Source organism: Vipera berus, assembly GCF_964194415.1.
Source record: "Vipera berus genome assembly, chromosome: 15".
Classification (NCBI taxonomy): Eukaryota; Metazoa; Chordata; class Lepidosauria; order Squamata; family Viperidae; genus Vipera; species Vipera berus.
Genome location: NC_138218.1, coordinates 9,619,286 through 9,644,487, shown reverse-complemented (window position 1 = coordinate 9,644,487; position 25,202 = coordinate 9,619,286). Strand labels below are relative to the sequence as shown.

The following is a 25,202-nucleotide window of genomic DNA, read 5'->3' as shown; positions in this document are numbered from 1 at the left end:
CCAGCATTAGCTCAATTGATCCAAGGTTTGCAGTCTGCAGGACACGCTGACCATCAATTTTCTCTCTCTCTCTCTCTCTCTCTCTCTCTCTCTCTCTCTCTCTCTCTCTCTCTCTCTCTCTCTCTCTCTTTTTACCTCAGGCTCTGTGAGGACAATCATTTTGATCAGATGAACTCGGAATTGAATACCCAGTGAGGGATCGCGAAGAAGCTCTGCTCCCTAAGTAAGAGGAAATATATATACATATATATATTCAGATGGTTTGTAGGGAGAAATTCAGAATCTGAGAGTAACACGTTATTATTTGCAGAGAAAAATATATATGCAGCTAGGGAGGGAGGGAGGGAAGAAAGGAAAGGAAGGAATTAAGGGAGGGACGGAAGGAAGAAGATGGGAATGAGAGATGAGAGAGAGGAAGGGAGGAAGGAAGGAAAGAAGGAAGGAATTTCCCCATGTGTAGCCCAAGCTTAAATGGACTCCAGAAGATGGTAGAGGACAGGAAGGCCTGGAGGAACGTCGTCCATAGGGTCGGACACAACTTCGCAGCTAACAACAACCACAAAGCCCAAGATGAACTCACAATGTTGAGGTTGGTGAGGATGTACTTCTCAGTGTCTTCTTTGTGGAACTGGTGAACATCTGGCCCTACCACCACTAAGAGCTCCAGATGTTTCACCTTCTCCTGAACCACTCTCCGAACCCGGGACGAAACCTTCCCACCTGCAACGGCGCACAGAGAAGTTGGAGCGGTGAAAGCACCACAAAACACACCAGCCTGACGTTTAAAGAAGTGGAATATTATAGATACCCAACCTCTTATTTTTTTTTATTTGAGTTTCCAAGAACTGCTGAGTCAGGTGGACAGGTTTAAGAAAAAGGAAAAAAAAAGGCTGTCCCTTCACTTCTGGATTCTCTCTCATTTCCAAGAACGGCGATCTTACTTGTCCGTGCTGACGCTGAGTCGTTTCGCAGACTGCTGAAGACGATGTGGGGCCTGGGGAGGTGGGGGTCCACCAACTGGTGTCGGTGTTGCTTCCTCACCGCTCTGATGTAAACCTTCTTGCTACGAACGCCGACAAAACCTTGCTAAGAGAAGTAAGAGGCCCTCAGAGGGCTATTGGCCAGATAATGGCAAAGAATATAAATCCTTCCATTCCCCACCATTCAATCTACAACTGAAGAAACCTCTTGAATGAGAAGTGAAATGTTTTCAAGGGAGGGGGGGAGAAAAAACCCCCCAAGGAAGTCCAGTTGCCTTTTGGAAAAGCACGATCTGGATCAAGGGTCTTCAAACTTGGCCCTTGTATGACTGGTGGACTTCGACTCCCAGAATTCCTCAGCCAGCATGCCTTGGAACAACAGTTGTGATCTATTTGGAAGGCAGGACACACTGGGAGATTTTAATGGAACCCAGCACCTTCGCAGCCTGAACCATCTTGAGATCTTACTCACCATTTGCCCTTCACAATAAGTGACCCGGCACGTTGCCCCCAGTGGCTTGAGGGGCTTCCCTCCAGCAAAGCAATTGTGCCTTAAGCGCCGTAGCAAACTAGCAGAAGAGTTTAATCTTTGGGTGCTCACGAAATACGGGGGGGTAAGAGCTTGATCTTGGGAGAACTCAACGGCAAAGAGGTCTCCTGAAGCTCGGAAGGAACAAAGCTGGACCCTGCAAGATGTCTCTCTGTCTTCGCAGGAGCAAGTCAGAGGCACAACCTCAAATTCCGGCACTGGAAAAACGAGAATAGAGAGACCGGTGTGTTGGGCCTGAACCAAACCAAACTTGGGTTTATTATATATTTTGGAGGACAGTTTCAAGAGCTTTTCTGTATGATTTTCTCTCAGATGGTTTCCAAACATTGCTGCAAAAGAGTAGTTTTTAGTATATGACAGAAGAGGGGAATTATTAAATAAATAAGGTTTTCAAGGTTTTTTTTCCCTGAAAACATTTCGCTTCTCATCCAAGAAGCTTCTTCCATTCTTTATTCTGTTCCATTCCGTTCTGTTCCGTTCCTTTCCATTATTCTATTCTCTGTTCCTATTCTATTCTATTCTATTCTATTCTATTCTATTCTATTCTATTCCATTCCATATTCCTTTTCCACATTCTATTCCATATTTTCTACTTCTATTCTATTCTATTCTATTCTATTCTATTCTATTCTATTCTATTCTATTCTATTCCATTCCATTCCATATTCCTTTTCCACATTCTATTCCATATTTTCTACTTCTATTCTATTCTATTCTATTCTATTCTATTCTATTCTATTCTATTCTATTCTATTCTATTCTATTCCATTCCATTCCATTCCATTCCATTCCATATTCCTTTCCACATTCTATTCTATTCTATTCTATTCTATTCTATTCTATTCTGTTCTGTTCTGTTCTGTTCTGTTCTGTTCTGTTCTGTTCTACTCTACTCTATTCTATTTTATTCTATTCATCTTCTCTTCTACTCTACTCTATATTTTACTATTCTGTTCTGTTCTAAATATGGAACACAACTGAGCGAGATCCATAGACTTGCCTCGTTACATCTCAACCCTAATTAAAATCAGGACAACAATAATTAAAATCGGTGCCACGCCTGGTGTCTTTTTACCTTCAAGGCTTGAATTGGTCCCGAAATAAAAGTAAACGTCCCTGGCTTCCAAACTATTCAGAAACACCTACAAGGAGAAGTGGGGGGTGGGGGGGAAAGGAAGTCAAAACCTCACAGATCAAGATCAAAAACTTCCGGCCCACAGATCAAAAGATCACGGATCAAAGGACCACAGATCAAAGAAGTCAGAGCTCCACGCATCAAAACAGAAAGACAGCTGGGGAAAAAAAAAGATACATGCAGTCATTGAAAGTTTGCAGATGTTGGATCCAAGACGGGACATGGAAAACGAATGTGGGCTGTGATGAAATTAAAGAAAACACACACACACACCCATTGTGTCATTTGCAGATTGCACACTCTCAGTGCCCCGCAGGACACTTTGCAGATCAACACACAAAGCCGACAATTAGCAGCCGTCTCTCCTGCCCCCAAATCGTTATTCGGGGAGAGGTCAAACTTACCTTGTGTGCTTTGTATGGCCAGCAAACCTTCAGAGAGAAGAATGTGAAAAGCAACTTCAAAAGACTCTTGGCCATGATTCGGGAGCTGAAGCCACCCTATTGAGCAACCAAGGGGGAAAAAAATGCTGATTTCTTTCGGGTTCTGCAAACAGGCTGCTGTGGAGCAGAAGGGATAAAGGGCCCCACATTTAAAGAAATGGGACACTGTTTTTGCTAAAGGCGCCAATGGGCAGAGGGCGGCCTTGTGCAATATTTGCAGACCAGCAACAACCAAATAATTGAGATGGAAATGAGTTTAAAAGCTGTAGAACAGAAAGGATGGAAGAGAGAGAGAGAGAGAGAGAGAGAGAGGGAAAAAAAGTTTATTTTTTTCCAGCAGTAGCCTATTATCTCTAGGAAACATGGAGAAAGCTGAGTTAATAATCATTTAACGGGCCCTGTGACTTGAGCTAGCAATAGCTCAAAATTTATTTATTTATTTTATACCAACCTTCCTTTAGTGTATAATTCTGGAAACTCGCCTACTGTTGGAGCAAAGCCACGAATATCCAATTCATAAAAAGTGGAGCTGTCAATTCTAATATTTCCTGTCCTGTCGAGGAAAATGGACAAATGTAAGAAAACTGAAAAGCTGGCTCATGCTGGACTCATCTCTTTGGGGAAACTGCCTTGGCGGGAAAGCAAGTACTTCTGTTTCAGCCTATCTCTACATTTAGTGGCATAAGGACAAGACCATAAGTCAACATTAAAATCACTTTTCCACGATTAGTTTACCCAGTCATGCCGGGTTTTTTTTGGACAAAGTGATGTTAATGAATAGCCGTTGCCTTATTCTAAGATTATTATTTTTTTCCTAACTTCTTCTCCAGCTAGGCTGGGATTTTCTGGTGCTTTCCTGTCCCAACGATTCACTTTTTAAAAAGCAGCCAAGATTAGCTACAATCACGTCTTTTAGCTGGCCCACCAATTAAGCAGCCACCAGTAGTTCCAACATTGTGGGGTCCTTGGTGCTCTCTGAGCTTAGTGGTTTTCTTGCACACGTTTCATTACCAAACTAGGCAACATCATCAGTGCAGTACAATGAAACATCTTCAAGAAATCCACCAAGCTCAGCGAGCACCCCAAAGTTCAACCCTGAGCTACCACATTCTCTTCTAGAGGTAATTCCAACATCGTCTGCTTAAATGTCGCCAAGCCAAGCTTTTCACGTTCTACCCGATCCCTTGATTAGCTGCTGTATTTGCTGGACTAGAAGACCTCCTAGGTCCCTTCCACCTCTAGTCTAGTCTAGTGTAGTTTGCTCTCTACTCTACTCTCTACGCTACTCTACTCCTGTTCTGTTCTGTTCTTGATTCTATTCTATTCTTTATCCTGTCCTGTCCTATTCTATTCTATTCTAGTTTATAATATCTATTCTATTCTGTTCTATTTCTATTTTCTATTCTATTCTATTCTATTCTATTCTATTCTATTCTATTCTGTTTATAATTTCTATTCTATTCTATTCTGTTTATAATTTCTATTCTATTCTGTTCTATTTCTATTTCTATTTTCTATCTCCTATTCTATTCTATTCTATTCTATTCTATTCTATTCTATTCTATTCTATTCTATTCTATTCTATTCTATTCTATTATTTATAATTTCTGTTCTGTTCTGTTCTATTTCTATATTCTATTCTATTCTATTCTATTCTATTCTATTCTATTCTATTCTATTCTATTCTATTCTATTCTATTCTATTCTATTCTTTCTAGAGCAATTTCCCTCATGTTGAAGTCGCCAAGATTGTGAAACTCTTATTTAGAAGACGCTGCCTTGCCGGTAGGAACGAAAGTGACCCGGCTCGTGTTTCCCACCGGCGCCCTCTGGGGGAAAGGACCTGCTTCCGGTTTCGGTTTTTCAGCGCTCCTGCAGCCACGTGGGTTTGCTGCAGGGACTGCGGGGAGAGTCGGAGGATCATCTGGTCTGTTCAGGAAGTCGTTTATGGAGCTTGGGAGTCCCGAAAGGCCAGGTGAGCGGTTGCAAAAAGAAGAAACGAGCTTTCTCTAACTCACTCTTAGCCATCATGTCTGGGCAAGTTCTAGCAGTTGCATTCACATATAAGCAGCTCTCCTTAGTAATTAGTAGCAGTAGTATTCTGTTAGGTAGAGAATGACAGAGTTGGAAGGGACCTTGGAGGTCGTCTAGTGCAACCCCCTGGTCAAGCAGGAGACCCTGTACCATTTCAGACAAGTGGCTGTCCAGTCTCTTCTTAAGAGCCTCCAGTGATGGAGCACCCCCAACTTCTAGTGGCAAGCTGTTCCATTGGTTAATTACAGAATAACAGTTGGAAGGGACCTTGGAGGTCTTCCAGTCCAACCCCTTGCTCCAGCAGCAGACTCTACCATTTCTGACAAATTGTTGTCCAGTCTCTTGTAAACCTCCAGTGTTGGAGCACCTACAACGTCTGGAGGCAAGCCTTTCCATTCATTTATTGTTTTAACCGTTAGGAAATTTCTCCTCAGTTCTACGTTGTTCCTCTCCTTGATTAGTTGCCACCATCCATTCTTTCTTGTCCTGCCTTCTGGTGGTTTGGAAAATAAGCCAGATTTAAGTTGCCTGGGTTCTTTTGTGTCTTAATATATTTTGTTAATGCAACCCACTTATTCGCTCTGTGGTACATTATCATACAGCAGCAACCCAGACAATAGATCCAGTCAGGAATCAAACTACTGTTATAGGAACGCAAATGAAAATGAGGGTTTATATTATGATGGGAAGATGGGAACTTAATCCTTGTGCCTTGTTAACCTAGGTTTGACATAACGTATGAACGCATCTTGGGGATATCCTTCCCTTATTGACTCAGATTTGTTTTGGATGTTGTGCTTAAATTACATTTCAATTCGGGGGATTTACGTTTTCATTCCTCTTTATGGAGACCTGCATCAGCCTGGTGTAAAAGGTTGGAGAAAAAGAATGTGTAATTTTGGGCATACAGGTGCTGTAGACTCTCACGGGCACTTAACCTCCAAAGTAATTATTTTAGAAGCGATTCACCGGACTTTGAAATTTAGCCCGACTTCTAAATGTATTCCTTATTCATTGGTCAGGTTGTTATGATTCCTCTTAGGTGCAGGAAGGGCTGGAGGACAAAGTAAAGGTACCTTGGTGTTTTGTTTTGTTGTTTGTTTGTTTTTAAAAACTATTTTAGTTGGTTCTCTTTCTCCTGTTTGTATGATAAAACAAGAGTCTCTTGTGTTTTCAGCTCTAGTGCTTGTGGTCAAAGCTGAATGACTTTGTCTCGTATCAACAATGACCAAAATGAAAAAGAAGGACTCTCCATCCGAAAGAGATAACTCTACCACTAAACCAGAAAACCTTAAGAATCAGAGGAAGAAGAAGAAGAAGAAGAAGAAATATATATTTTGGAAAAAGATCAGCCAAGTAGAGAAGAGAGCGAACAAAGAAACCAAAGCAGTAATAGAATTGCCTCCAAAAACTTCCCAGGAAGTTTCATCAAACTGGAAAGCCCTACAAGAGGTATATTTGGACAATGACTTTTTCTGGAAAACTTTTTTTTGGGGGGGGTGTTGTTTGTTCCTTTTTGAGGAACCGGTATTTGATGGTAGATGCCTAGTGCTGGGTGTTTTATATGTTAAATCTTTGATTAATCATATAAAAGGAGGGGAAATCTGAGATGTGCTTTGTTCATCCTACAATCCTATTGCTAACATTTCAGCCCAGACCAAGTCAAAATTAATAATGGAATTTGTACCCAAATGCTCGCAAATGAAAGACGAGATTAAAAAAAAAAAACGTGCTGCTTGGATTTCAAAGAAATACACATGTTTGGGAGGTATTATGGCGACAAAATTAAAATCCTCTTAAATCAAAGTTGATTGGAATCTCCAGCAGGTTATCTTAAATTTGAGACCAGGCTGGGGGGGAAAAAAATCACATTAAGCTCATTTTGGTTCGGGAAGCTAGGTAAATCCAAGCAACTGCGGCTTCGATGCCACAAATGTGGACATCTGGTTTAGCCTACTGTGCAAATCCAACCCGAAAACTGAACACGTACATTTGTGTACCTTTTTTTAGCTCCTGCAACAAAAGGCCAGCCGTTTGAATCCTGCTCTTCCTGCACCCAACACGTATTCCAAGAAGAAGCATGCTATTGAGGACGGGAAAACCGTTCCTCGCGTATCGGGACCAAATGGAATTGGGAAGAAGCTGGCATCAAAGGTGCAGGTTCAAAGTTTGAGTCCCGCAGGTGTCAGGAGATCTAAAAAATCCACCCAAGTGAAGAATCCACAAGAGGTTCAAGAGGCTTTGAAAGAGCAGAGAAGCGTCCAGATGGGCAACGGAGAGAAGAAGCAAGGAGATATTAAACATAAAAGAAGGAAAGAGGATGAGCCAGTGGCGGCCGCATCTATAGAGTAAGACTCGTGGGCTTCGGACAATACTCTTCAACACAGGCGAAGTAGCTCAGGTCCAACCCCAAGCATTAGTCCTCGGCTTACAACCGCAATTGAGCCCTAAATTTCTGTCGCTAAGCGAGACTGTTAAGCGAATCCCATTTTAAGGAACTTTCTGGCCACAAATTTTGGGTTGAATTGCGGTCGTAAGTCGAGGATTGCCTGAGTTTGTTTCCTCGGCTCCCTTTTATAGGTAGGCTTTACATTTTTCTCAATAAGGGCCTCCTGGCTGAATCTTGGAAAGCTACATCTTGTTGAGTCAAGATCAGTCAATCAGAATAGAGCTGGAAGGGACCATGGAGGTCTTCAAGTCCAGCCCCCTGCTCAAGCAGGAGTCCCTGTATCCTTTCAGACAAGTGGCTGTCCAGTCTCTTCTTAAAAACCTCCAGTAATGGAGCTCCCACAACATCTGGTGGCAAGCGGTTCCACCGGTTCATTGTCCTCCCTGTTAGGAAGTTTCTCCTTCATTATATATATTTTATTTATATTTATTAAATATTTATACCGCCCTTCTCCCGAAGGACTCAGGGCGGTGTACAGGGCAATAAATATCGAAATACAAAATACAAAAGTTAAAAAGAATTAAATAATTATGCCCAATATAATACAATGATTAAAACTATACTAAAACCCAAACCCATCAGACCAGGCCGGATTGTTCAAATAAATAGGTTTTTAGATCGCGTCGGAAGGAGCGAAGGTCGGGGGCCATCTGGAGCTCAACCGGTTGCTTCTCTCCTTGATCGGTTTCCATCCGTTGTTTCTTGTCTTGCCTTCTGGGTGCTTTGGAAAATAAGCTGACATTCCCCCCCCCTCCTTGTGGCAGCCCCTCAAATACTGGAATGTACCTAATTCCAGATGACCTGGAATTAGGTGAGGATTCTGGACCTGGAGTTATTTCGCAGGGGGTAACCTGAAGCCGACCTCCTCATTCTGCCTCCCATTTGGCTTTCTAGCATCTGGTTTGATGACGTGGATCCAGATGATATTGAAGCAGCCTTGGGACCGGAAGCCGCCAAAGTAGCCCGGGAGAACGTGGGCATCAAAGACGAGAGGACCCAGCAGATGGCGGATCCTGAGCTGGTGAAAGAACATGCTTTTGAAGGGTGATTATGCTTCTGTAGGTTCAGAGGGTTGAACGCTTGTAAGTGGTCCTCAACGTACGGCCACAACTGAGCCCCAAGTTTCTCTTGTTAAGTGAGCCCCCATACACACACCCCTGTGGTTTTGGAAAGCCTTAAGACTGTGTTTGAAGGCTTTTGATTTGTGGGCCCGTGTTACGTTTTTCAGTCTGGCCTATCCTGTTTTTAATTGCCATTAAACCTTTTTAAAGTGGGAGGAGGCCTTACGACATTTAAACAATAACCATTTTGCAGTTGACACGCTTCGGCATTGACAAAACCCTCATCGGTCAATTGCAAAAGACAGCATGACTCGGAACAACTTCCATCCCGACACATGACCTTTAACCCCACCAAACAACCCCAACTGCCTATCCCAGGCATGCAACTAACCCTAATAATAATAATAATAATAATAATAATAATAATAATAATAATAATAATAATAATAGCAGCAGCAACAGCAGCGACGGAAAGTTAGCAGATGTCTCTTTTTTTCTATGTTCAAACTCTTTTATCTTGGCAGGCTAACCAAAGCAGTGGCCATCGACTGTGAGATGGTGGGTGTGGGGCCCACCGGAGAAGACAGCATCCTGGCCCGTGTCTCGGTCGTGAATGTATTTGGCAAATGTGTTTATGACAAGTATGTCAAGCCTACGGAAAAAGTCACAGACTACAGAACCGCCGTTAGTGGGATTCGGCCTGAGCACTTAAAAACAGGTAACAAAGCTGGCTGATAGAAGTTTGAATGTTATGCCTGGGTTGTTGTTGTTGCCTGCTGAATCAAACTGAAGTTCATATATATAAAATGGCTACAGTAATAAATTCAGTAAATAAAAAAAACCTTTCCTCTGCAACGTTGTGCTTTCTTGGAATTTTAGGGGAAGATTTCAAAACCGTCCAGAAAGAAGTAGCTGACATCCTAAAGGGTAGGATCTTAGTTGGACATGCTCTTCACAATGACTTAAAGGTACTAAGGACTGTAGTATAAACCTGTCACGCCTTTGTTTCAGAATGCATTTCCACAATGTAGTTGGTTTTTCCGATGTATCTTTTCTTCCTCACTTGCGGGAAGAAATATGCATGAATATATATAATTTATTCATTATAATAAATCATAACTTCTCTGTGTGTAAACAATTATTAAACTAAAAGTAGGTGCCTTGTGTTTTCGTATCCATAGATTTTTCATCCCCATCCCCTTCTGGGCCTTTTAAGCCCCCCAAATTAAGAAATATTTATTTCCAGATGTGGGACTTTCAACTCCCATCACTCTTCTGTGGCTGAGATTTAAGTAAGCTACCTCATAGGTCTTCTAGTCCACTAACCACATTTTGGGGACCCTGAGTAATCGTTCCAATGGGTCTTTATTATTATTATTATTATTATTATTATTATTATTATTATTATTATTATTATTATTATTATTATTATTATTATTATTATTATTCCAGATTCTACTACTTGATCATCCCAAAAAGAAAATCCGGGACACACAAAGATACAAACCTTTCAAAAAGCAGGTCAAGGTGAGAAAGAGGTCCCTTTTTTTGAGTTCCAGGGAACCGATTCTACACAGAGGCAACTGACATTTTACAAGCTGTTTCTCATTCGGGACCAGCCATTTTAAGCGTTCCGTTTTACGCAAGTCTTGCGTAAGGTTGTTTTTTTTTCTCATCGTCTTCCCCCGTGTTGCTAAACAGAGGCTAAGAATGTATCAGCCCAGGGAAATTCAAGCCAAGTTCTTCCCCCCTAATCCAGAGGTCCCCAACCTTTGGGGCACCGAGGACCGGTTCTGTGGAGAGAGGTTTTTCCACGGACCGGAGAGTGCGTGGCTTTGTGTTCTGCCTGACTTGCTTGTTTGTGCGGACCGGTCGCTGGCGTGCCGTGGCCCGGTCCACAGACCAGGGATTGGAGACCCCTGATCTAATCAACGCTTTCCTGTTTCCTTAGAGCCTAAGACCCTCCCTTAAACTGCTGTGCGAGAAACTGCTCAACGTCAAGGTGCAGACCTCAGAGCACAGTTCGGTAAGTGATTAGAATCCAGATCCCAGCCGATAGAGCTGGGAGGATAACACAGAAGGATGGGGAACAGTGTTCTGCTCCGTTGAGACTCAGGGGGCGGGTGTCTGGGTTCCAGACATTTTTAGAAAAAGATGTGAGATTTATATCTCAGCCCTCCACCTTCTTAGCTGGCTCAGCAGTGGCAAGTCCTGCCTTTCACTCATTGCTTCTCTCTCCCAGGTTCAAGACGCTCAAGCTGCCATGCGACTTTACACTTTGGTGAAAAAACAGTGGGAAACATCCCTGAAAAGAATGCCCAAGCCCCAGAAAGATTAAATCCGGACCTTTGCATGTCCAGCTGCGTTTGCTGTAGCAATGGCTGATCGAAGAACTTTGATCAGTCCTGCAGCTTCTCCTTCCCCTTAAAAATTAGGTTTTGGCCCTTAATCGGGGGTTTACTTCAACGGAAGACTGTTTTTTAAGTTTCCCCTGCGGTCGGTCATAGATCTGGGATGCTGCTGAATTTATATTCTTCTGACTTTTAAGTCCCTGTCCAGGGTTGGCTATTGGATGTTCAAGGAGGATCAAAACTGGGGGGGGGGGGGGGGAAGGATCCTTTGCACGTCCCTGGCCAGACACCTCGCACCCTGAATCCAGTCAAGAAACATTTGCAAAACGGCAATTGATTTCCCTGTTGAGTTTCTCATCGGCCTCTTGAATTGTATTTTACTTTTTTTTTTTCAAAATAAGCGTTAAAAAAGGAGCTGATCGGCCACGGCGAGGCACCCAAGCAGCATTTGGGTGATCTTAGAAAGAGAAATTAAAACCTCACCTTTAAAACAGGCAAAATTTCCTTCTGCAGCAATCGAGACGGGTTGTCCTCGACTTAGTGACTGCCCGTCATCACGGTTGAAAATTGTGATTAATGGCAAAGCGGGTAGAATTAGGTCAGTGGCCGGCTTTTACCACCTTTTCTTCGTGGCAGCCGTTAAGTGAAACCAGGGGATTGCTGTGGGCCTGGTTTTGCCAAAACCTGGATTTTAGCAAAACCATCGCAAACGGCAGTCCCGGATGGCTTGTAAACGTAGCCCCGTTGCCGAGCACTTTCGGTCACTTGCCTGCAAGAGAGGGTGACTGTCAAATTCATCAGTGGCCCTAAGGACGATCCATTGTAACCTTGGTCATATGTCGAGGACTTAACCTGCTAGAGTATTGGCAATCACGGTTGATTGTGATTCCTTTTAAATCAACATTGTGACTTTTCCCCTGCCCAAATTATGCTTCCGATAAAATTTAACTGAAATGGCAGCCATCTTTTCTCCTTACCTCTTCTGCGTTACGCAGATGGTTTTGAAATTGCATTGAGGTTCCAAAATTAGCGGTAATATAGCAGAGGAAAGCAGAGTGTCTCTCTCTCTCTCTGCGCTATTTTGGCTTTTCTGCTTAAATCTGTACGTACGCACCCTTCTCCAGCTACTAGGTAGGTCAGAAAGTTTTAAAACAGATCCATCCTTTTTCCTTTGCTGTAGTCGACGATAGGATCTGATCCTTGCAATCGTCTGTTGAAAAAAAGACGGCTTCACTGCACCTCATTTTCCTATTTATTGTACAACCTTTAATGTGTCCAGCAAAATATAAGCTCGTTCACTTTTTGCAAATAAATACCGAAGTTCCGTAAAACAAAGCAAAACTTTGCCCTCCTGTTCATCTTGAAATAATTGATAGGGCAAGAAAAAAATAAAAGTCATCTATCAGGGATCGTGCCTTATTAGAAGCCCTGTGAAGTAAAAAAAATTGAGAAAAAAAGTTACATTTTATTTAAAAAGGCATAGTTTTAAAAGATTTGGACTTTCTTTTAGGAAATAAAAACATTTATTCAAATAAATCAAGTTAAATTTTAAAAACAATTCAGTTCACCTTTCTTCTGCAGTTTTGAGAGCGCCTTCTCTGACAGGGCAACAATTTCCTAGAGGTAAAGACACACAACATTTGCGGCATCAGAAAGTGCCAATTTCCAGGGTCATCTTGCTTACCCATCTTCTGAGTTCCTTTTCGGACCGGATTAAAATAAATATCGTTGCCACAAAAAAGTATCCCCTTAATATTCTTCCTCCTTACCAAACTAGAGGTAAATCTGGTCTTCATTTCCATCAGCATCTCGGTAATGCTTTGGGAGATCATCTCCACCACAATTTCGTCTGCGATTTAAAAGAAATTAAAAAGGCTTTTGCGTAAGTGGAATCATCTTTTTTTTGCATGGTTTTCCCTGGCTGGGCAGATGGGACGTCGTTACCATATTTAAACATCTCGTCGATCAGGACACAAATGTTCTCCACGACTTCGGGATCTTCCCTGTGGACCTGGTAGCAATCCTTTAGCAGGATGATCCCGTTACCCTTCTCGTCTGTAACTATGAATCGGAAACCGGATAACTCTGGAAAGAGGGAGAATTTATTAAATCAGCGGCTGATTCTCCCAGCAGACGAAAGGCTAGCTTTCACTCGGAGCACATCATGGTATCCCAAATAGGTGATTTACCTCCGGCAAATCCTGTCTAAGCAAGAGAGGACAACCGTCTAAGCTGGCTACTTAGAGTTTGTATCTCAGGGTGGAAGTAATCCTGTGATTTTGTATGAGTTCAAATAAAAACTGTCCTGTGTAGGGAGAGTAATCCTATCAATTTCTCCACCCAGCTCTCTTTCTGAATCCGATCTGGCTTGGCCTCTTAATATTCTTGAGTTATTATCGTTGGCAATCCCTTCCACCCAGGCCTTTTTTCTTGCCCCAGCGCAGGAGGATTCTGGCTGGACTTACAGGCTAAAATCATTCATTTAGTTGCTGAAGTTACCACCGCACTGAAAAAATTAACTTAGGACCATTTTTCAGAAATAATAATAACGATGATGATGATGACAATGATAATGAAGTTGGAAGGGACCTTGGAGGTCATCTAATTCAATTCCCCACTCAGGCAGGAAACCCTATACCATTTCAGACAAATGGCTGTCCAGTCTTCTTAAAAACTTCCAGTGTTGGAGCATTCACCGCTTCTGGAGGCAGGTTGTTCCACTGGTTAATTGTTCTAACTGTCAGGAATTCCTCCTTAGTTCTAGGTTGCTTCTCTCCTTGGTTAATTTCCATCCATTGCTTCACAGCCAATGACTTCACAGCCGTTGTGGCGTTCCCTATGGCCACATGATCAAAATTCAGACACTTGGCGACTGGCAGGTTAGCTACGACTGTTGCAGAGTCCTAGGATCATGGGATCCCCTTTTGCCACCTTCTGACAAGCAAAGTCAACAGGGAAGTTCATTGTGTGGCTAACGAGCGTCTCACTTAAAAAGGGTGGCGGGGAAGTTTGTAAATCGGAGCAGAATTCACTGAACAGCTGTCTCACTAAGCAACAGGAACTTTGGGGCTCCATATTTTGTGTGTGTGTGTGTGTGGTCGTAAGTTGAGGACTGTGTTCCATCTACCAAGTGGTGGAGCTCAAGGCCTGGCTTGGAAACCCTTACCGGATGTCCTTAGGAGGCTGGCCAAGGCCAGGCAAGCATTCTTCACCAACACGGGGCTGTCCAGATGCTGTCTCAGAGCTTCCAGCAGAAGCAGGGAATAAGGTTCATATTTGACTTCATCTACGCATCCTGCAAAGGAAACCAAAAAACATCCCACGGAATTATGACAATTATTATATTTCCAAAAAAGTGGTGCTACTGCGAAGGAAACGGAAAGCGTTTTTTTTTTAATGGACCGGCCTAGTAGAACTCAATACGTAGTTTCTTCAACGCCAGACAAGCAGTCCTCAAGTTACGACCATTTGTTCAAAGACGGTTCAGTTATGACAGCCATGGGAAAAATGACTTGTGAACTCCATGCGTACCTTACAGCTGTGGCGCGCACACACACACCGCGGTCACAGGATTGCAGTTGGGACCCTGGTTTCGTACTTACGACTCGTTGGGACACGCGATCGTAATTTGCGGGTAGTTTCTGCCCGTTTTTTGCAAAAATTAAAAAATAAAATGCGCCCTGCGAGAAGCTGTGTTGTTTCTGCCCATTTTTGCAAAAATAAATAAATCCACCAGCGGAAGCTGTATTCGCTTGACTTGCTTAAGAAACCGCATGGAAATTGTCCTAAAACTGAGTCCGCCTTGACTTACGACCAAAGCAACTTAACAGGAGAAATTCTGTTCCTGATTATGTGATTGCCTGAACGGCCCATCTTCCTCCTGGCTCCGGAGACTCACCGTGAAGAGAAAGGGCCCAAAATGCACTGATGGCCATCTCTGCGACTTCCACGTGGGGGAGATGCAGGTGGAGGATGACGGAGACCAGCTCAGTGGCGTATTTCAGTGGGCTCTCGGCCACGTCGGCCACTGAATTGACAAAAGAAGGCCACAACAGTCACCACAAAGTGCAGTATACTTGGTTCCTCAACTGAGGCCAAAATAACTTCAAAGAACAGAATAATGGAAGGGGCCTTGGAGGTCTTCTAATCCACCCCCCACCCCCCTTGCTCGGGCAGGGAGACCTATCCCATTTCAGACAAATGATTGTCCAACTTCTGTTTGTGTTGTGGCTTAGCCCTGACAGTTGGCACCCCACACTAAATGAGGAAGATGCTAGACCGTTCCAGACAAAGGGCGGTCCGATTTCTTCTTGAAGTCTTCCAGTGTTGGAGCATCCACAACTTATGGAGGCACGCTGTTCCACTGAGGAATTGTTCTCACTCTCAGGAAATTTCTCCTTACGTCTAGGTCGCTAAAAAAAGTGGCTGTAAGTTGAGGACCACCTGTACTACACCTTCCTTAATGCTCGATCAACCTGGCTGCTTTCATCAGCCCATCCACTGCCTGAGTTGCTGCCATAGTTTTTTTTTTCTCCATCCCAAGTGGCTTACAACAACATCTGGAAGAGCTAGGCACCCGTGTCCAAAGAGAGGCCATATTTTCCAGCTGCACAATCGGAGGCGTCTGGTGCCCTTTTTTTTTCTTTTTTTTCTACCCACCGTTTACAGCCAGGGTCCAAATGAGGCCACAGCAAGCAAGGCAGAGCTCTTTGTTGTGAGCAAAACGACACAAGGTGGTCAAGACCTCCGTGAAAATGTTGGCTCCCCGGAGGGCTGCAGCGGCGGTTTCTAGAAAGCGGCAGGAAAAAAAAGAGGGTGGTGATGAACAACGGGGGCAAGATGGCAGAGCTGTAGACCCATCTTCCATCATTGGAGGTGTGCTAGAATTCCCAGCCGGCGAGGCCACCAGGCTGGGTGAGAGCCCCTTACCGTTGGAGGACATCATCATAAACAAGGTGCAGATCATACACAGCAGGTCTTCGTGGTCCGGATGGGTCCTCATCGAATTCAGCAGACAGCTGAGGTGGTTCTCCGTAGCCAGAATCTCCACATTCAGGTTCTGAGCTACAGCTGTCAAAAGCAGAAATTGAGCCCGGAAACATCTGGGCCCCTTGTTAAATTAAGGAACAATAAACCATCGTTTGGGTTATCGCAGAGAACCCAACGGTGGCTGGTCTTCTCACCTCTCCCGGTGATTTCAAGCAGCAACGAAAATCCAGCCAACAGCGTCTCAAGGGAGTCGTTGTGTTTGTTCATGGCATCGATCACCGGGTCCACCAAGTGAAGGAACACCTTGACATCGACTGTGGGGGGAAGAAGTATCAACTGCTCACTTCCATTTTTTCGTGCCTAATTATAACTTTCCTGCATTTCAGCACCGATTGGCGGCTTTCTCGCTCTCTTGAACAGGAAATACTTGGAAATCCAAATTAAAACTGATCATTTGCAAAGGGATTTGGGAAACCAGACTGATAGCCACAGATTAGACCAATAGGCAGAAGCTACGGGTCGAATCCCGAGTGCCGCATAGCAGAGTGAGCGCCTGTTACCCTTCCTAGCTTCTGCCAACCTAGCAGTTCGAAGGCACGTAAAAATGCAAGTAGAAAAATAGGGACCACTCCGGTGGGAAGGTGCGCCTTCCGTGCGCCTTTGGCATCTAGTCATGCCGGCCACATGACCACGGAGACGTCCTCGGACAAGCGCTGGCTCTTCGGCTTTGAAACGGAGATGAGCACCGGCCCCTAGAGTCGGAAACGACTAGCACGCACGTGCGGGGGAACCTTTACCTTTACAGTCCCAAGACCACCCTTTAAAAAAAAAAGTGAATTTCCAGCCTGGCTTGGAACATTCTTTTGGGCAGTACTGTATCAGAAATTAATTTGAGGGTGGCTAACCTAGATCCTTTGTCCAATAACACAATAATCCTCTGCACGCATAAAGCCAGGAACTGAATTCCTGTTTTCCACTCATTATGGTGAAGTTGTTAGGTTGTATGGCTCGGCCATTGAGGCTTCTACACCTTAAATCAGGAGATGACGGCGTCTTCAGCAAAATATTGAAATATGAAAATAAACTCTCAGCCCTCCAAGTCCAGAGCCTGGGTCTTAATCAGCAAGGAACCCAATATGTTGAAATACAGGTAGTCCTTGACTTAGGTCTACAATTAGGGCCATTGTTAAGCAAAGCGTTTCTTAAATGAGTCACGCTTGATAGCTACTGTTTTGCCTTGGTTGCTAAGGCAATTGCTGCAGTTGTTAAATGAATCACACGGTCATTAAGCAGATTCAGCTTCCTCCACCCCCACCCCCACCCATCAAGTTGTTGGAAAAGTCATAAAAGTACTTTGCCCCTCGTTCAACAGGCTGTTGAGACGTTCAATGCTCTTTTCTTGCGCTTCCTCAACTTCTGGATAAGACATCATGAATTCTGCAGGAGAATTAAAAATTAAAAAAGCAACTTCCCATGCAATCCACCTTACAATTTTTTTTTAAAGTTCCGTAGAAGCTCCAGTTTCAATTCTCTGATGCGTTTACACAAATGCGCAAGGCAGGATTTTTGTTTTACCCCTGAAATCTTCCTTAATCCTCAGAGGCGTCTTTAGGATTTTCTCTCACACTTGGTTAAAAACAAATATTCAACCCACATCCTTTTATTAGAAGTTAACCCCCCCTTGATTTCCACAGGACTTATTTCTGATTAAGGATTGCACTCTCAGTCCCGTCAAGCTTACCCAGTCACGCTTTGCAACACTTGAGATATTTTTCCCCCATTAATTTCATATACAATTACTGAATTGTATACAGTATAGTTCCATATAGTATACAGTTATAGCTCTGAAAATAGCCAAACGTGACTTTCTCTATATTGTGTTCCATAAGACATAAAAAGAAAAAAGAACCCAATATGAAAGTGGTATGTTAAATTACTTAGCCAGCATTACCTAAAATTGTCTGGATCCTATTCGTCTGAACTATGTCCAGGAAACCTGGAGGAAGTTTCTTTGCCACCTTTATTAAAGGAGATTTGGCTTCAATGAGGCATTCTCGGATAAGTGGATTTTCAACCAACTCCCTAAAGTTACAGAAAAAGATCGAAACATTTTTTTTTGAATAAAACGTGGCTGAAGAATGTGTATATGTAGTCCTCAACTTACAGTCATTCATTTAGTGACCATTCAAGGTTACAACGGCATCAAAAGAAGAGGCTTAGGATAGTTTTTCACACTGATGACTGCTGTGGCATCCCCCGTGGTCACGTGATCAACATTCAGAGGCTTGGCAACTGACATGTACTTGCAATGTGCCCAGGTCACGTGATTCCCCTTTCCCGACCTTCCGACAAGCCAAGTTCAAAGGGGGAAGCCAGGTTCCTTTTGCAACCGCTTAGTCACTTAACAACTGCACTGATTCATTTAATAACTGGCCCGAAAGATCGTAAGGACAGTTGCAGGAACTGGGTATGTCTAGTCTGGTGAAAAGGAGGACCAGGGGTGACAGGATGGCAGTCTTCCAATATTTGAGGGGCTGCCCCAAAGAAGAGGGAGTCAAGCTATTCTCCAAAGCACCAGAAGACAGGAATAAGAAGCAACGGATGGAAACTCATCAAGGAGAGAAGCAACCTAGAACTAAGGAGAAACTTCCTGACAGTTAAAACCATTAATCAGTGGAACGACTTGCGTCCCAAAGTTGTGAATGTTCCAACCCGGGAAGTTTTTAAGAGATTGGAGAGCCATTGTCTGAAATGGCATAGGCTTTCCTGCCTGAGCAGGGGGTTGGACTAGAAGACCTCCGAGGTCCCTTCCAGTTCTGTTCTAATGGGAGAAGCTCAGCAGGGACTCACTGTGCCGTGGGCCTCGCCGAAGGGTCAATTTTCAGCATCAGAAAGAGAACGGAGGAGAGCAAAGGTTTCTGTTCCTTCATCTCTCTCAAAGCCTCCTCAAGAGCTGTGGCCTCCTTCTTAATGTTGTGCAGTAACAACGCAGGCTCTTTCACCTACAAAGACACACAACCCAGACAGAGTCTTACAGGACGCCTTAAGAACAGTAATCCGTTGGCTGGCAGGTTCACAGTGCAGCTAGTCCTCCATTTACGACAGATCACTTGGCACTTAGCAATCGTTCACTCTTACAACAGATCTCCCCAGCCAGGTCTTTGGCAACCTGGTTCCGTTGTGGAATGAGTGGCGCCCGATTTTATGCCCTTCCCTCCTCCCTCTCCCCCCCCCAGTTGTTAAGCGAATCACAAGTGATTCTGGCTTCCCCCACTGACTTGGCCAGCTGGGAAGGCCAAAAGATCATGTGACCCCAGGACAGTGCAACACTCGTAAGTACCTGCCAGTTGCCAAGCCTCGGAACTTTGATCGCATGACCCTGGGAACACTACAACAGTCGCAAGCATGAGGACTTTATTTCCCCAGCACTATTGTAGCTTCAAATGAATGGTCGTAAAGTTGAGGATACGGGGCAAATGTCAGCTTTTTTCTCCGCACTTAACAGAGGAACGTCTGCTAAATTGAAGGCTTGTCACCCAGTTTTCAAAAGACATTCTCTCAACCTGTGCTCGGACATCCTTTCCCCAAGCCGGAACTTGCAATGCAAATTTATCATTTAAACATTTAAAAATCACGACGTTTTCCATCTTTAAGTTGCTTTTTATCACCTTCCCTCGGCGTCATCTCGCAAGACTTAAAATTTGCAAACGTTTTATCGTGCTCTTAGCAGGAAGGGCACCACGTACCTCCTTGTGAGAACAGGCTATCATGTCCAGCAAAACAGAGCCCAGTGACCAAATATCGGATTTGTCACTAAACGAGAAATTGAGCGCCTCTGGAGCCATCCAGCATTTGGAGTCGGGCTCTGCAGGAAAGGAAAGGAAACCCACCAGGACAATTTTGAAGTTACTACAAAGAGCAGATTTGAGTTACGACACTGAGTCCAAAATCTCTGTCGCTAAGAAAGACATTTAAGTGAGATAGTTGTCCCATTTTACGACCTTTCTCGCCACAGTTAAGGGAATCGCTGCAGTTGTTTAGCTGGGAACGTGGTCGTAAATTAATCTAGCTTCCCCCTCGACTTTGCTTGTCAGAAGTTCTCGAAAGAGGAATCACGTGACCCCGGGACACCGCAACCATCATAAATATGAACCAGTTGCCAAGCATCTGAATTTTAATCACATGACCCTGGGGATGCTGCAGTGGTCGTAAGTGTGAAGAAGGATCCTAAGTCACTTTTTCAGTCTCCTTATAACTTCAAAGGGTCACTAAACTAGTGTAAGCCGTTGTAACTTCGAGCGAATGGTTTGTAAGTCAAGGATTATGTCTATTCCATCACTCCCCCTTCCCTTGAAACAAACAGGGGTTGTACAATCCGTATTTCCCCTCTTTTCCAAGCACCCCAGGCTAAATTAACCAGGGGAACAGCTTGCCTCCAGAAATCCTGGGTGCTCCATCACTGGAGATTTTTAAGAAGAGGGTAGAGACAGTCACTTGTCTGAGACGGTATAGGTTCTCCTGCTTGAGCAGGGGGCTGGACTAGAAGACCCCCAAGGTCCCTTCCACCTCTATTCTATCCAAATGCCTTTCCGTGATAGGTACGGAAGCCGCCGAGATGCGACTTACCTTCTTCAGCCCTGATTTTCCATTTTATCTCATCTGTCATGAGGGTTTCCGAGCCGAAATCGCAAAGCATGAAAGACGCCTCCCCAGTGGAAAGGATGTTAGACGGTTTGAGATTCCTGAAATATCGCAGAAGAGGGCCAGTTTCAGCCCCCCCCGCCCCCCCCCAAAACCCCCACAACTTCTAACAGTTGTTGTAAGGGGATATTGTAAGTTGATTGAGGACTGCCTACAGTAATAGCGGGAGAATCGGCACGTTAGAAGTCCCTGATCCAGATTGGGTCGGGGTAAATATTTGAGTCTCTTTCTGTACCATTTCACCCCTTAAAAACACCAGCGCATTTTCCAGTGGGCCAGACCCCCCCCCCATTTGGAACAGGGGCTGAACCCACCAAGCCACCCTCAAGCTGATGGGGGTTGTGTGCCTTCTGCTAAAAAAAACCCCCAAAGAATAAAATCCTTCTCACCGGTGAAAAATTTTGAGCCGATGGAGGTAAACTAATATATCCACCATCTGACCTAAGAACATCCGAATCACCTGAGGAGAGAAACAAGAGAGCCGGTTTAAAAAAGAAGGGAGAGTTCTTGACCCACAATTAGAGAGGGCGGGGGAAACGAAATTATAATTTCATTTGACAAATGATAGTTTCAAGTTGACAAAAGGCGTGTTTTATTGCCTCTCCTGGAATCTCTCAAGGGATGGATCCGTTCTTCCTCCAAAGGATGCCAACGAAAATTGATTGATTGATTGATTAAGGACCTTTCCAGCAGGCTTCCAATAAGCAAAGACCGCATGATTCACTCATTTAACAACCACAACGATTTCCTTATCGACCGTTGCAGAAAAAGGCCAGCTACGGCTTCCTTCGCCACCGTCTGGTTCAGCGACGTTAATTCTGCTCCTTCATAAGTCGAGGAGGGCTGTATTTGCAATTTGCAATTTAAAAGAATTTGCTGCCGTGCGCTTTCAAGTCTGAGATTGGAACTACTTGGATTTACGCCAGTTTGCAACCCTTCCCCTCTTCCCATGGATCCAGGTTAACAAAACACACTGGCTGTGTTCGCCGAGCGTGCTTAGCTCAAACAAATCCACCAGGTTCCAAGAAGTAGATTGATTTCTACAAAAAAATAAAAATAAAAAACCCAAACAAATCCCGGAATTACAAACTGATTTAAGCTGATTAAGCATGTTTGTTACAAACACAGGCCGATCTGCTTTGGCTACGGGGGAAACATCAGAACAGATTTGCAAAGATCGTGACGGTTCCGCCAGCTTTGACTTCACCTTGTGCGGAAACTTCTCGTGTTTTAGCCTCTTCTCTTTGATACGCGAGAACAGATCCTCATGGTGAGAATGGTGCATCACCAAGCAAAGGAAGAGAGAAGAAATCTGAAAAGAGAAGGGTCGCGTTGATCAAAATCCAGATCCTTGGCAACCGGCTCATATTTATGACGTGATTCCCCCCTTTCGCAGCCTTCCGACAAGCAAAGTCAACGGGGACACCTGATTCATTTAACAGCCCTGTGGCCGACTTAACAACGGCAGGGATTCACTGAACGAGACGGCGGCAAGAAAAGTCGTAAAATGGGGCAAAATTCACTTCACCACCGTCTTGCTTAGCAACAGAGATTTTGGGTTTCAGTTGTCGTAACTCGAGGACTAGCTGTGTTCAAATCCCCCAGCTCTTACACCCATTTTATTACAGCTATCATAGTGTATACAATTATCCTATCAATTCTGCTGAGGGGCAAGTCCCATTCAATTCTAAAAAAGAACCTCAGGATGCTTGCAACTTCGGGGTTCCCGTTCCTCACCTTGTTGTCCCAGATTATAAAGAATTCCTTGTAGGCACAAATATTCTTATGCTTTAGTTTCAACAGCTCCATCACCTGTAGGGGAAAAAAATGGCCCATCGGGTGGGGGAAAAATAGCCTTTTTTTCTAACTATGCTTAAGAACGACGTTGCAATGCTAAATTTGAAATCTGTGCCTAGATTCCTCTCACGTTTTTATGTGGTGCCTAAGTTGTTCGGATACTAAACCGCTGTAATAATGTCAGATACTAGTTGGCATGTCTGACAAAAGACAAATGGGAGAGAATTAAAGGTATACAATTAGTCCTGACTTAACAACCTTTTGTTTAGTGACCGTTCAAAGTTAACAAGCACTCTGGAAAAAGCAAGTTATGATGGGTTTTCACACTTAAGCGCACACATCCCGGCATATGTTTTCCCAGGCACAACAGTCAAAGATCCTACATTATTCCACTGGATGGAATTTAAATAGAGGATAATCAAAACACGCCTACCTCTTTGAGAGCATCGTTCGCCTGATTTTCATCAATGCATTCGACCTGCCCGAAACAGACCCAGTCAAAACATGTACAATCCAACACCAAGAAACAAACGCATAAAGATAAATAAAGGTAAAGGTAAAGGTAAAGGTTGCGTGCTAGTCGTTTCCGACTCTAGGGGCCGGTGCTCATCTCCGCTTCAAAGCCGAAGAGCCAGCGCTTGTCCGAGGACGTCTCCGCGGTCATGTGGCTGACATGACTAGACGCCAAAGGCGCATGGAACGCTGTTACCTTCCCACCGGAGTGGTCCCTATTTTTCTACTTGCGTTTTTACGTGCTTTTGAACTGCTAGGTTGGCAGAAGCTGGGACGCATAACAGGCGCTCACTCTGCTACGCGGCACTCGGGATTCGACCCGCCAAACTGCCGACCTTCTGATCGACAGGCTCAGCGTCCTAACCCACTGAGCCACCGGGTCCCTTAAAGATAAATACATTTCCTCTTTTTCGAATACAGGTAGTCCTCAACTTGCAACAGTTCATTTAGCGACCGTTTAAAAGTGACAACGGCACTAAAAAAAAGGGAGTTATGACTGTTTTTCACACCGAGGAACACTGCAGCCTCCCCCACGGACACGTGATCAACGGACTCGTGTTCACAACGTGGCAACGGACCCGTGTTTACGACGGTTGCAGTGTCCCGGGATCACGTGATCCCCTCTTGCGACCTTCTGACCTAACCACGGTGGCAAGAAAAGTCATAAAATGCGACAAAAATCACTTAACGACCATCTTGCTTAGCAACACTTAAGTCATAATTCGAGGACTACCTGTAAACGTTTCTTTTTCTCTGTCAAGCTGAGCATTTGACCAGGCACAATATTCATTCCTGCCAGCGGCTGCTTGTAATTCCAGTTTTATGTTTGAAAGGAGCAGAAAGACTTTGGTGAACATTAAACAGAGCGTAAACAAAAGGCTGAACGTCCACTTTAAATCCTTCAGAAGAGGCGGCAAGGCTAAACCCATCGATGAAGTCCTGGCTATGGCTAAGCTGATGGACCATAAACCTGATTTTGTTCCATTTATGAGGGAATCATAAAATCTGATCTTATTCTGAAAAATGCTCCGCCTGTGTTGTTTCGACCTGCGGGTTGGCCTCTTGAGACAATTCCCAGGGATGTCTTTTGGGGGACTGCAGCCTGTTGCCATGGCGACCCGCGTTTCCTTGCATCCCTCTCACCTTTTTCAACATGTATTTCTTTCTTGCAGTCTCTTTCCCTTTTACCATGGATTCTACCACCAGCATCGTTCCCAGAGCCCCTGGGGGCAGCTCCTTCACAATCTGCATTGGAAGCAAACAGATCCGATTTTAATAATATTATACAAGTACTCTATAATGGCCCAGCTCACGTCTGATGTGTCTGTCTGTCTACCTATCCATCTTTCTATATCTGTCTCATCTTTCAGTCTTGATCTGTCTGTCTATCCATCTCTCTTATCCATATCTATCTATCCATCCATCCATCTTATATCTCATCTATCTATCTATCTATCTATCTATCTATCTATCTATCTATCTATCCATCCTCTCTTTTTATCTCATCTAATTACCTGCCCTCTCTATATTTATCTAATCTGTCTATCTCATCTAATCTCTCTCAAACTTTACATCTATCTATCTATCTATCTATCTATCTATCTATCTATCTATCTATCTATCTATCTATCTATCTATCTATCTATCTATCTATCTATCTATCTATCTTTTGCCTAATCTAACGTATGTATGTACAGCTAGACATATACACACACATGTGTGTATGTACGTGCACACACACAATCATTGTGATTGGTTTTACACATTACACTAAACCATGGTTTCTTTAACTGTGGTTGATTGGATAAGCAGGAACACAGACTAAGGCATAAATAAATGACCCACATTATGGCACAATGTGGGGGTGTGCGATGCTATATATACTTTAAGTGGTTTTTATTCTTTTTATCCAATCTTTATTCTTTTTAGCCTGGTGCCTTCCCCACTCAACCAAATTTTTAAATCTATAAATTTTAATATCATGTAAATCTTTCGATTTTCATGGCCATTGTGTGGCTCTAACACACATCTCATTCCCAGTAGCCCTTCACACTCAGCAACACAAACCCTGCAGGAAAACCCATCCAAAGGACCAAGAGTGAGAAATTATGGCCGATTCATATTTTTACATTCCCCAAATCAGAAACTCACGTGTGCGCCTTGGGTGGCTTCGTACAACCTGCTAAACCCCGGGGCCAT

General features: G+C 43.9%; 3 protein-coding genes across 4 annotated transcripts in view; 1 reads left to right on the top strand and 2 right to left on the bottom strand.

The window, feature by feature from the left end:
- ADAMTS13 (ADAM metallopeptidase with thrombospondin type 1 motif 13) overlaps positions 1-5,136 on the bottom strand; it is a gene marked incomplete at its 5' end in the record, with an annotated part of 23,754 nt that extends 18,618 nt beyond the window's left edge. Inside the window, 9 exons of the mRNA XM_081339498.1 lie at positions 136-219; positions 581-720; positions 942-1,086; positions 1,453-1,727; positions 2,606-2,672; positions 3,070-3,165; positions 3,595-3,661; positions 4,929-5,037; positions 5,127-5,136. Of these exons, the coding sequence (XP_081195624.1) occupies positions 136-219; positions 581-720; positions 942-1,086; positions 1,453-1,727; positions 2,606-2,672; positions 3,070-3,165; positions 3,595-3,661; positions 4,929-5,037; positions 5,127-5,136 (993 nt within the window). The remainder of the gene's footprint in view (positions 1-135; positions 220-580; positions 721-941; positions 1,087-1,452; positions 1,728-2,605; positions 2,673-3,069; positions 3,166-3,594; positions 3,662-4,928; positions 5,038-5,126) is intronic.
- On the top strand, positions 4,833-12,560 carry REXO4 (REX4 homolog, 3'-5' exonuclease). Of its 2 annotated transcripts, XM_081340051.1 has the most exons (10): positions 5,023-5,083; positions 6,185-6,214; positions 6,320-6,594; positions 7,153-7,490; positions 8,486-8,635; positions 9,177-9,370; positions 9,532-9,620; positions 10,105-10,179; positions 10,604-10,678; positions 10,895-12,560. In XM_081340051.1, the coding sequence occupies exons 3-10, from the start codon at positions 6,367-6,369 to the stop codon at positions 10,988-10,990; spliced, it is 1,245 nt and encodes a 414-aa protein (XP_081196177.1). In that variant the 5' UTR covers positions 5,023-5,083; positions 6,185-6,214; positions 6,320-6,366; the 3' UTR covers positions 10,991-12,560. The 2 variants fall into 2 exon arrangements, with proteins under 2 accessions (XP_081196176.1, XP_081196177.1); XM_081340050.1 differs by lacking the exon at positions 6,185-6,214 and having other exon boundaries at positions 4,833-5,083.
- On the bottom strand, positions 12,070-25,202 carry STKLD1 (serine/threonine kinase like domain containing 1; the record flags this gene model as incomplete). The annotated part of the gene is made up of 20 exons (XM_081339497.1): positions 12,070-12,431; positions 12,572-12,620; positions 12,773-12,852; positions 12,948-13,088; positions 14,170-14,298; positions 14,902-15,030; positions 15,663-15,791; positions 15,933-16,113; positions 16,164-16,306; positions 17,346-17,429; positions 17,944-18,074; positions 18,843-18,994; positions 19,739-19,857; positions 20,619-20,734; positions 21,083-21,153; positions 21,901-22,005; positions 22,431-22,505; positions 22,924-22,968; positions 24,147-24,248; positions 25,155-25,202. The coding sequence occupies 20 exons, from the start codon at positions 25,200-25,202 to the stop codon at positions 12,406-12,408; spliced, it is 2,055 nt and encodes a 684-aa protein (XP_081195623.1). The 3' UTR covers positions 12,070-12,405.

What these genes read in the sequence shown, in the direction of transcription:
- REXO4 (XM_081340050.1), top strand. Translation starts at nt 6,367, where the DNA reads ATGACCAAAATGAAAAAGAAGGACTCTCCATCCGAAAGAGATAACTCT. An exon ending in CTCTTCACAATGACTTAAAG is followed by an intron (nt 9,621 to 10,104) that starts GTACTAAGGACT and finishes TTATTATTCCAG; the next exon opens with ATTCTACTACTTGATCATCC. An exon ending in AGACCTCAGAGCACAGTTCG is followed by an intron (nt 10,679 to 10,894) that starts GTAAGTGATTAG and finishes TCTCTCTCCCAG; the next exon opens with GTTCAAGACGCTCAAGCTGC.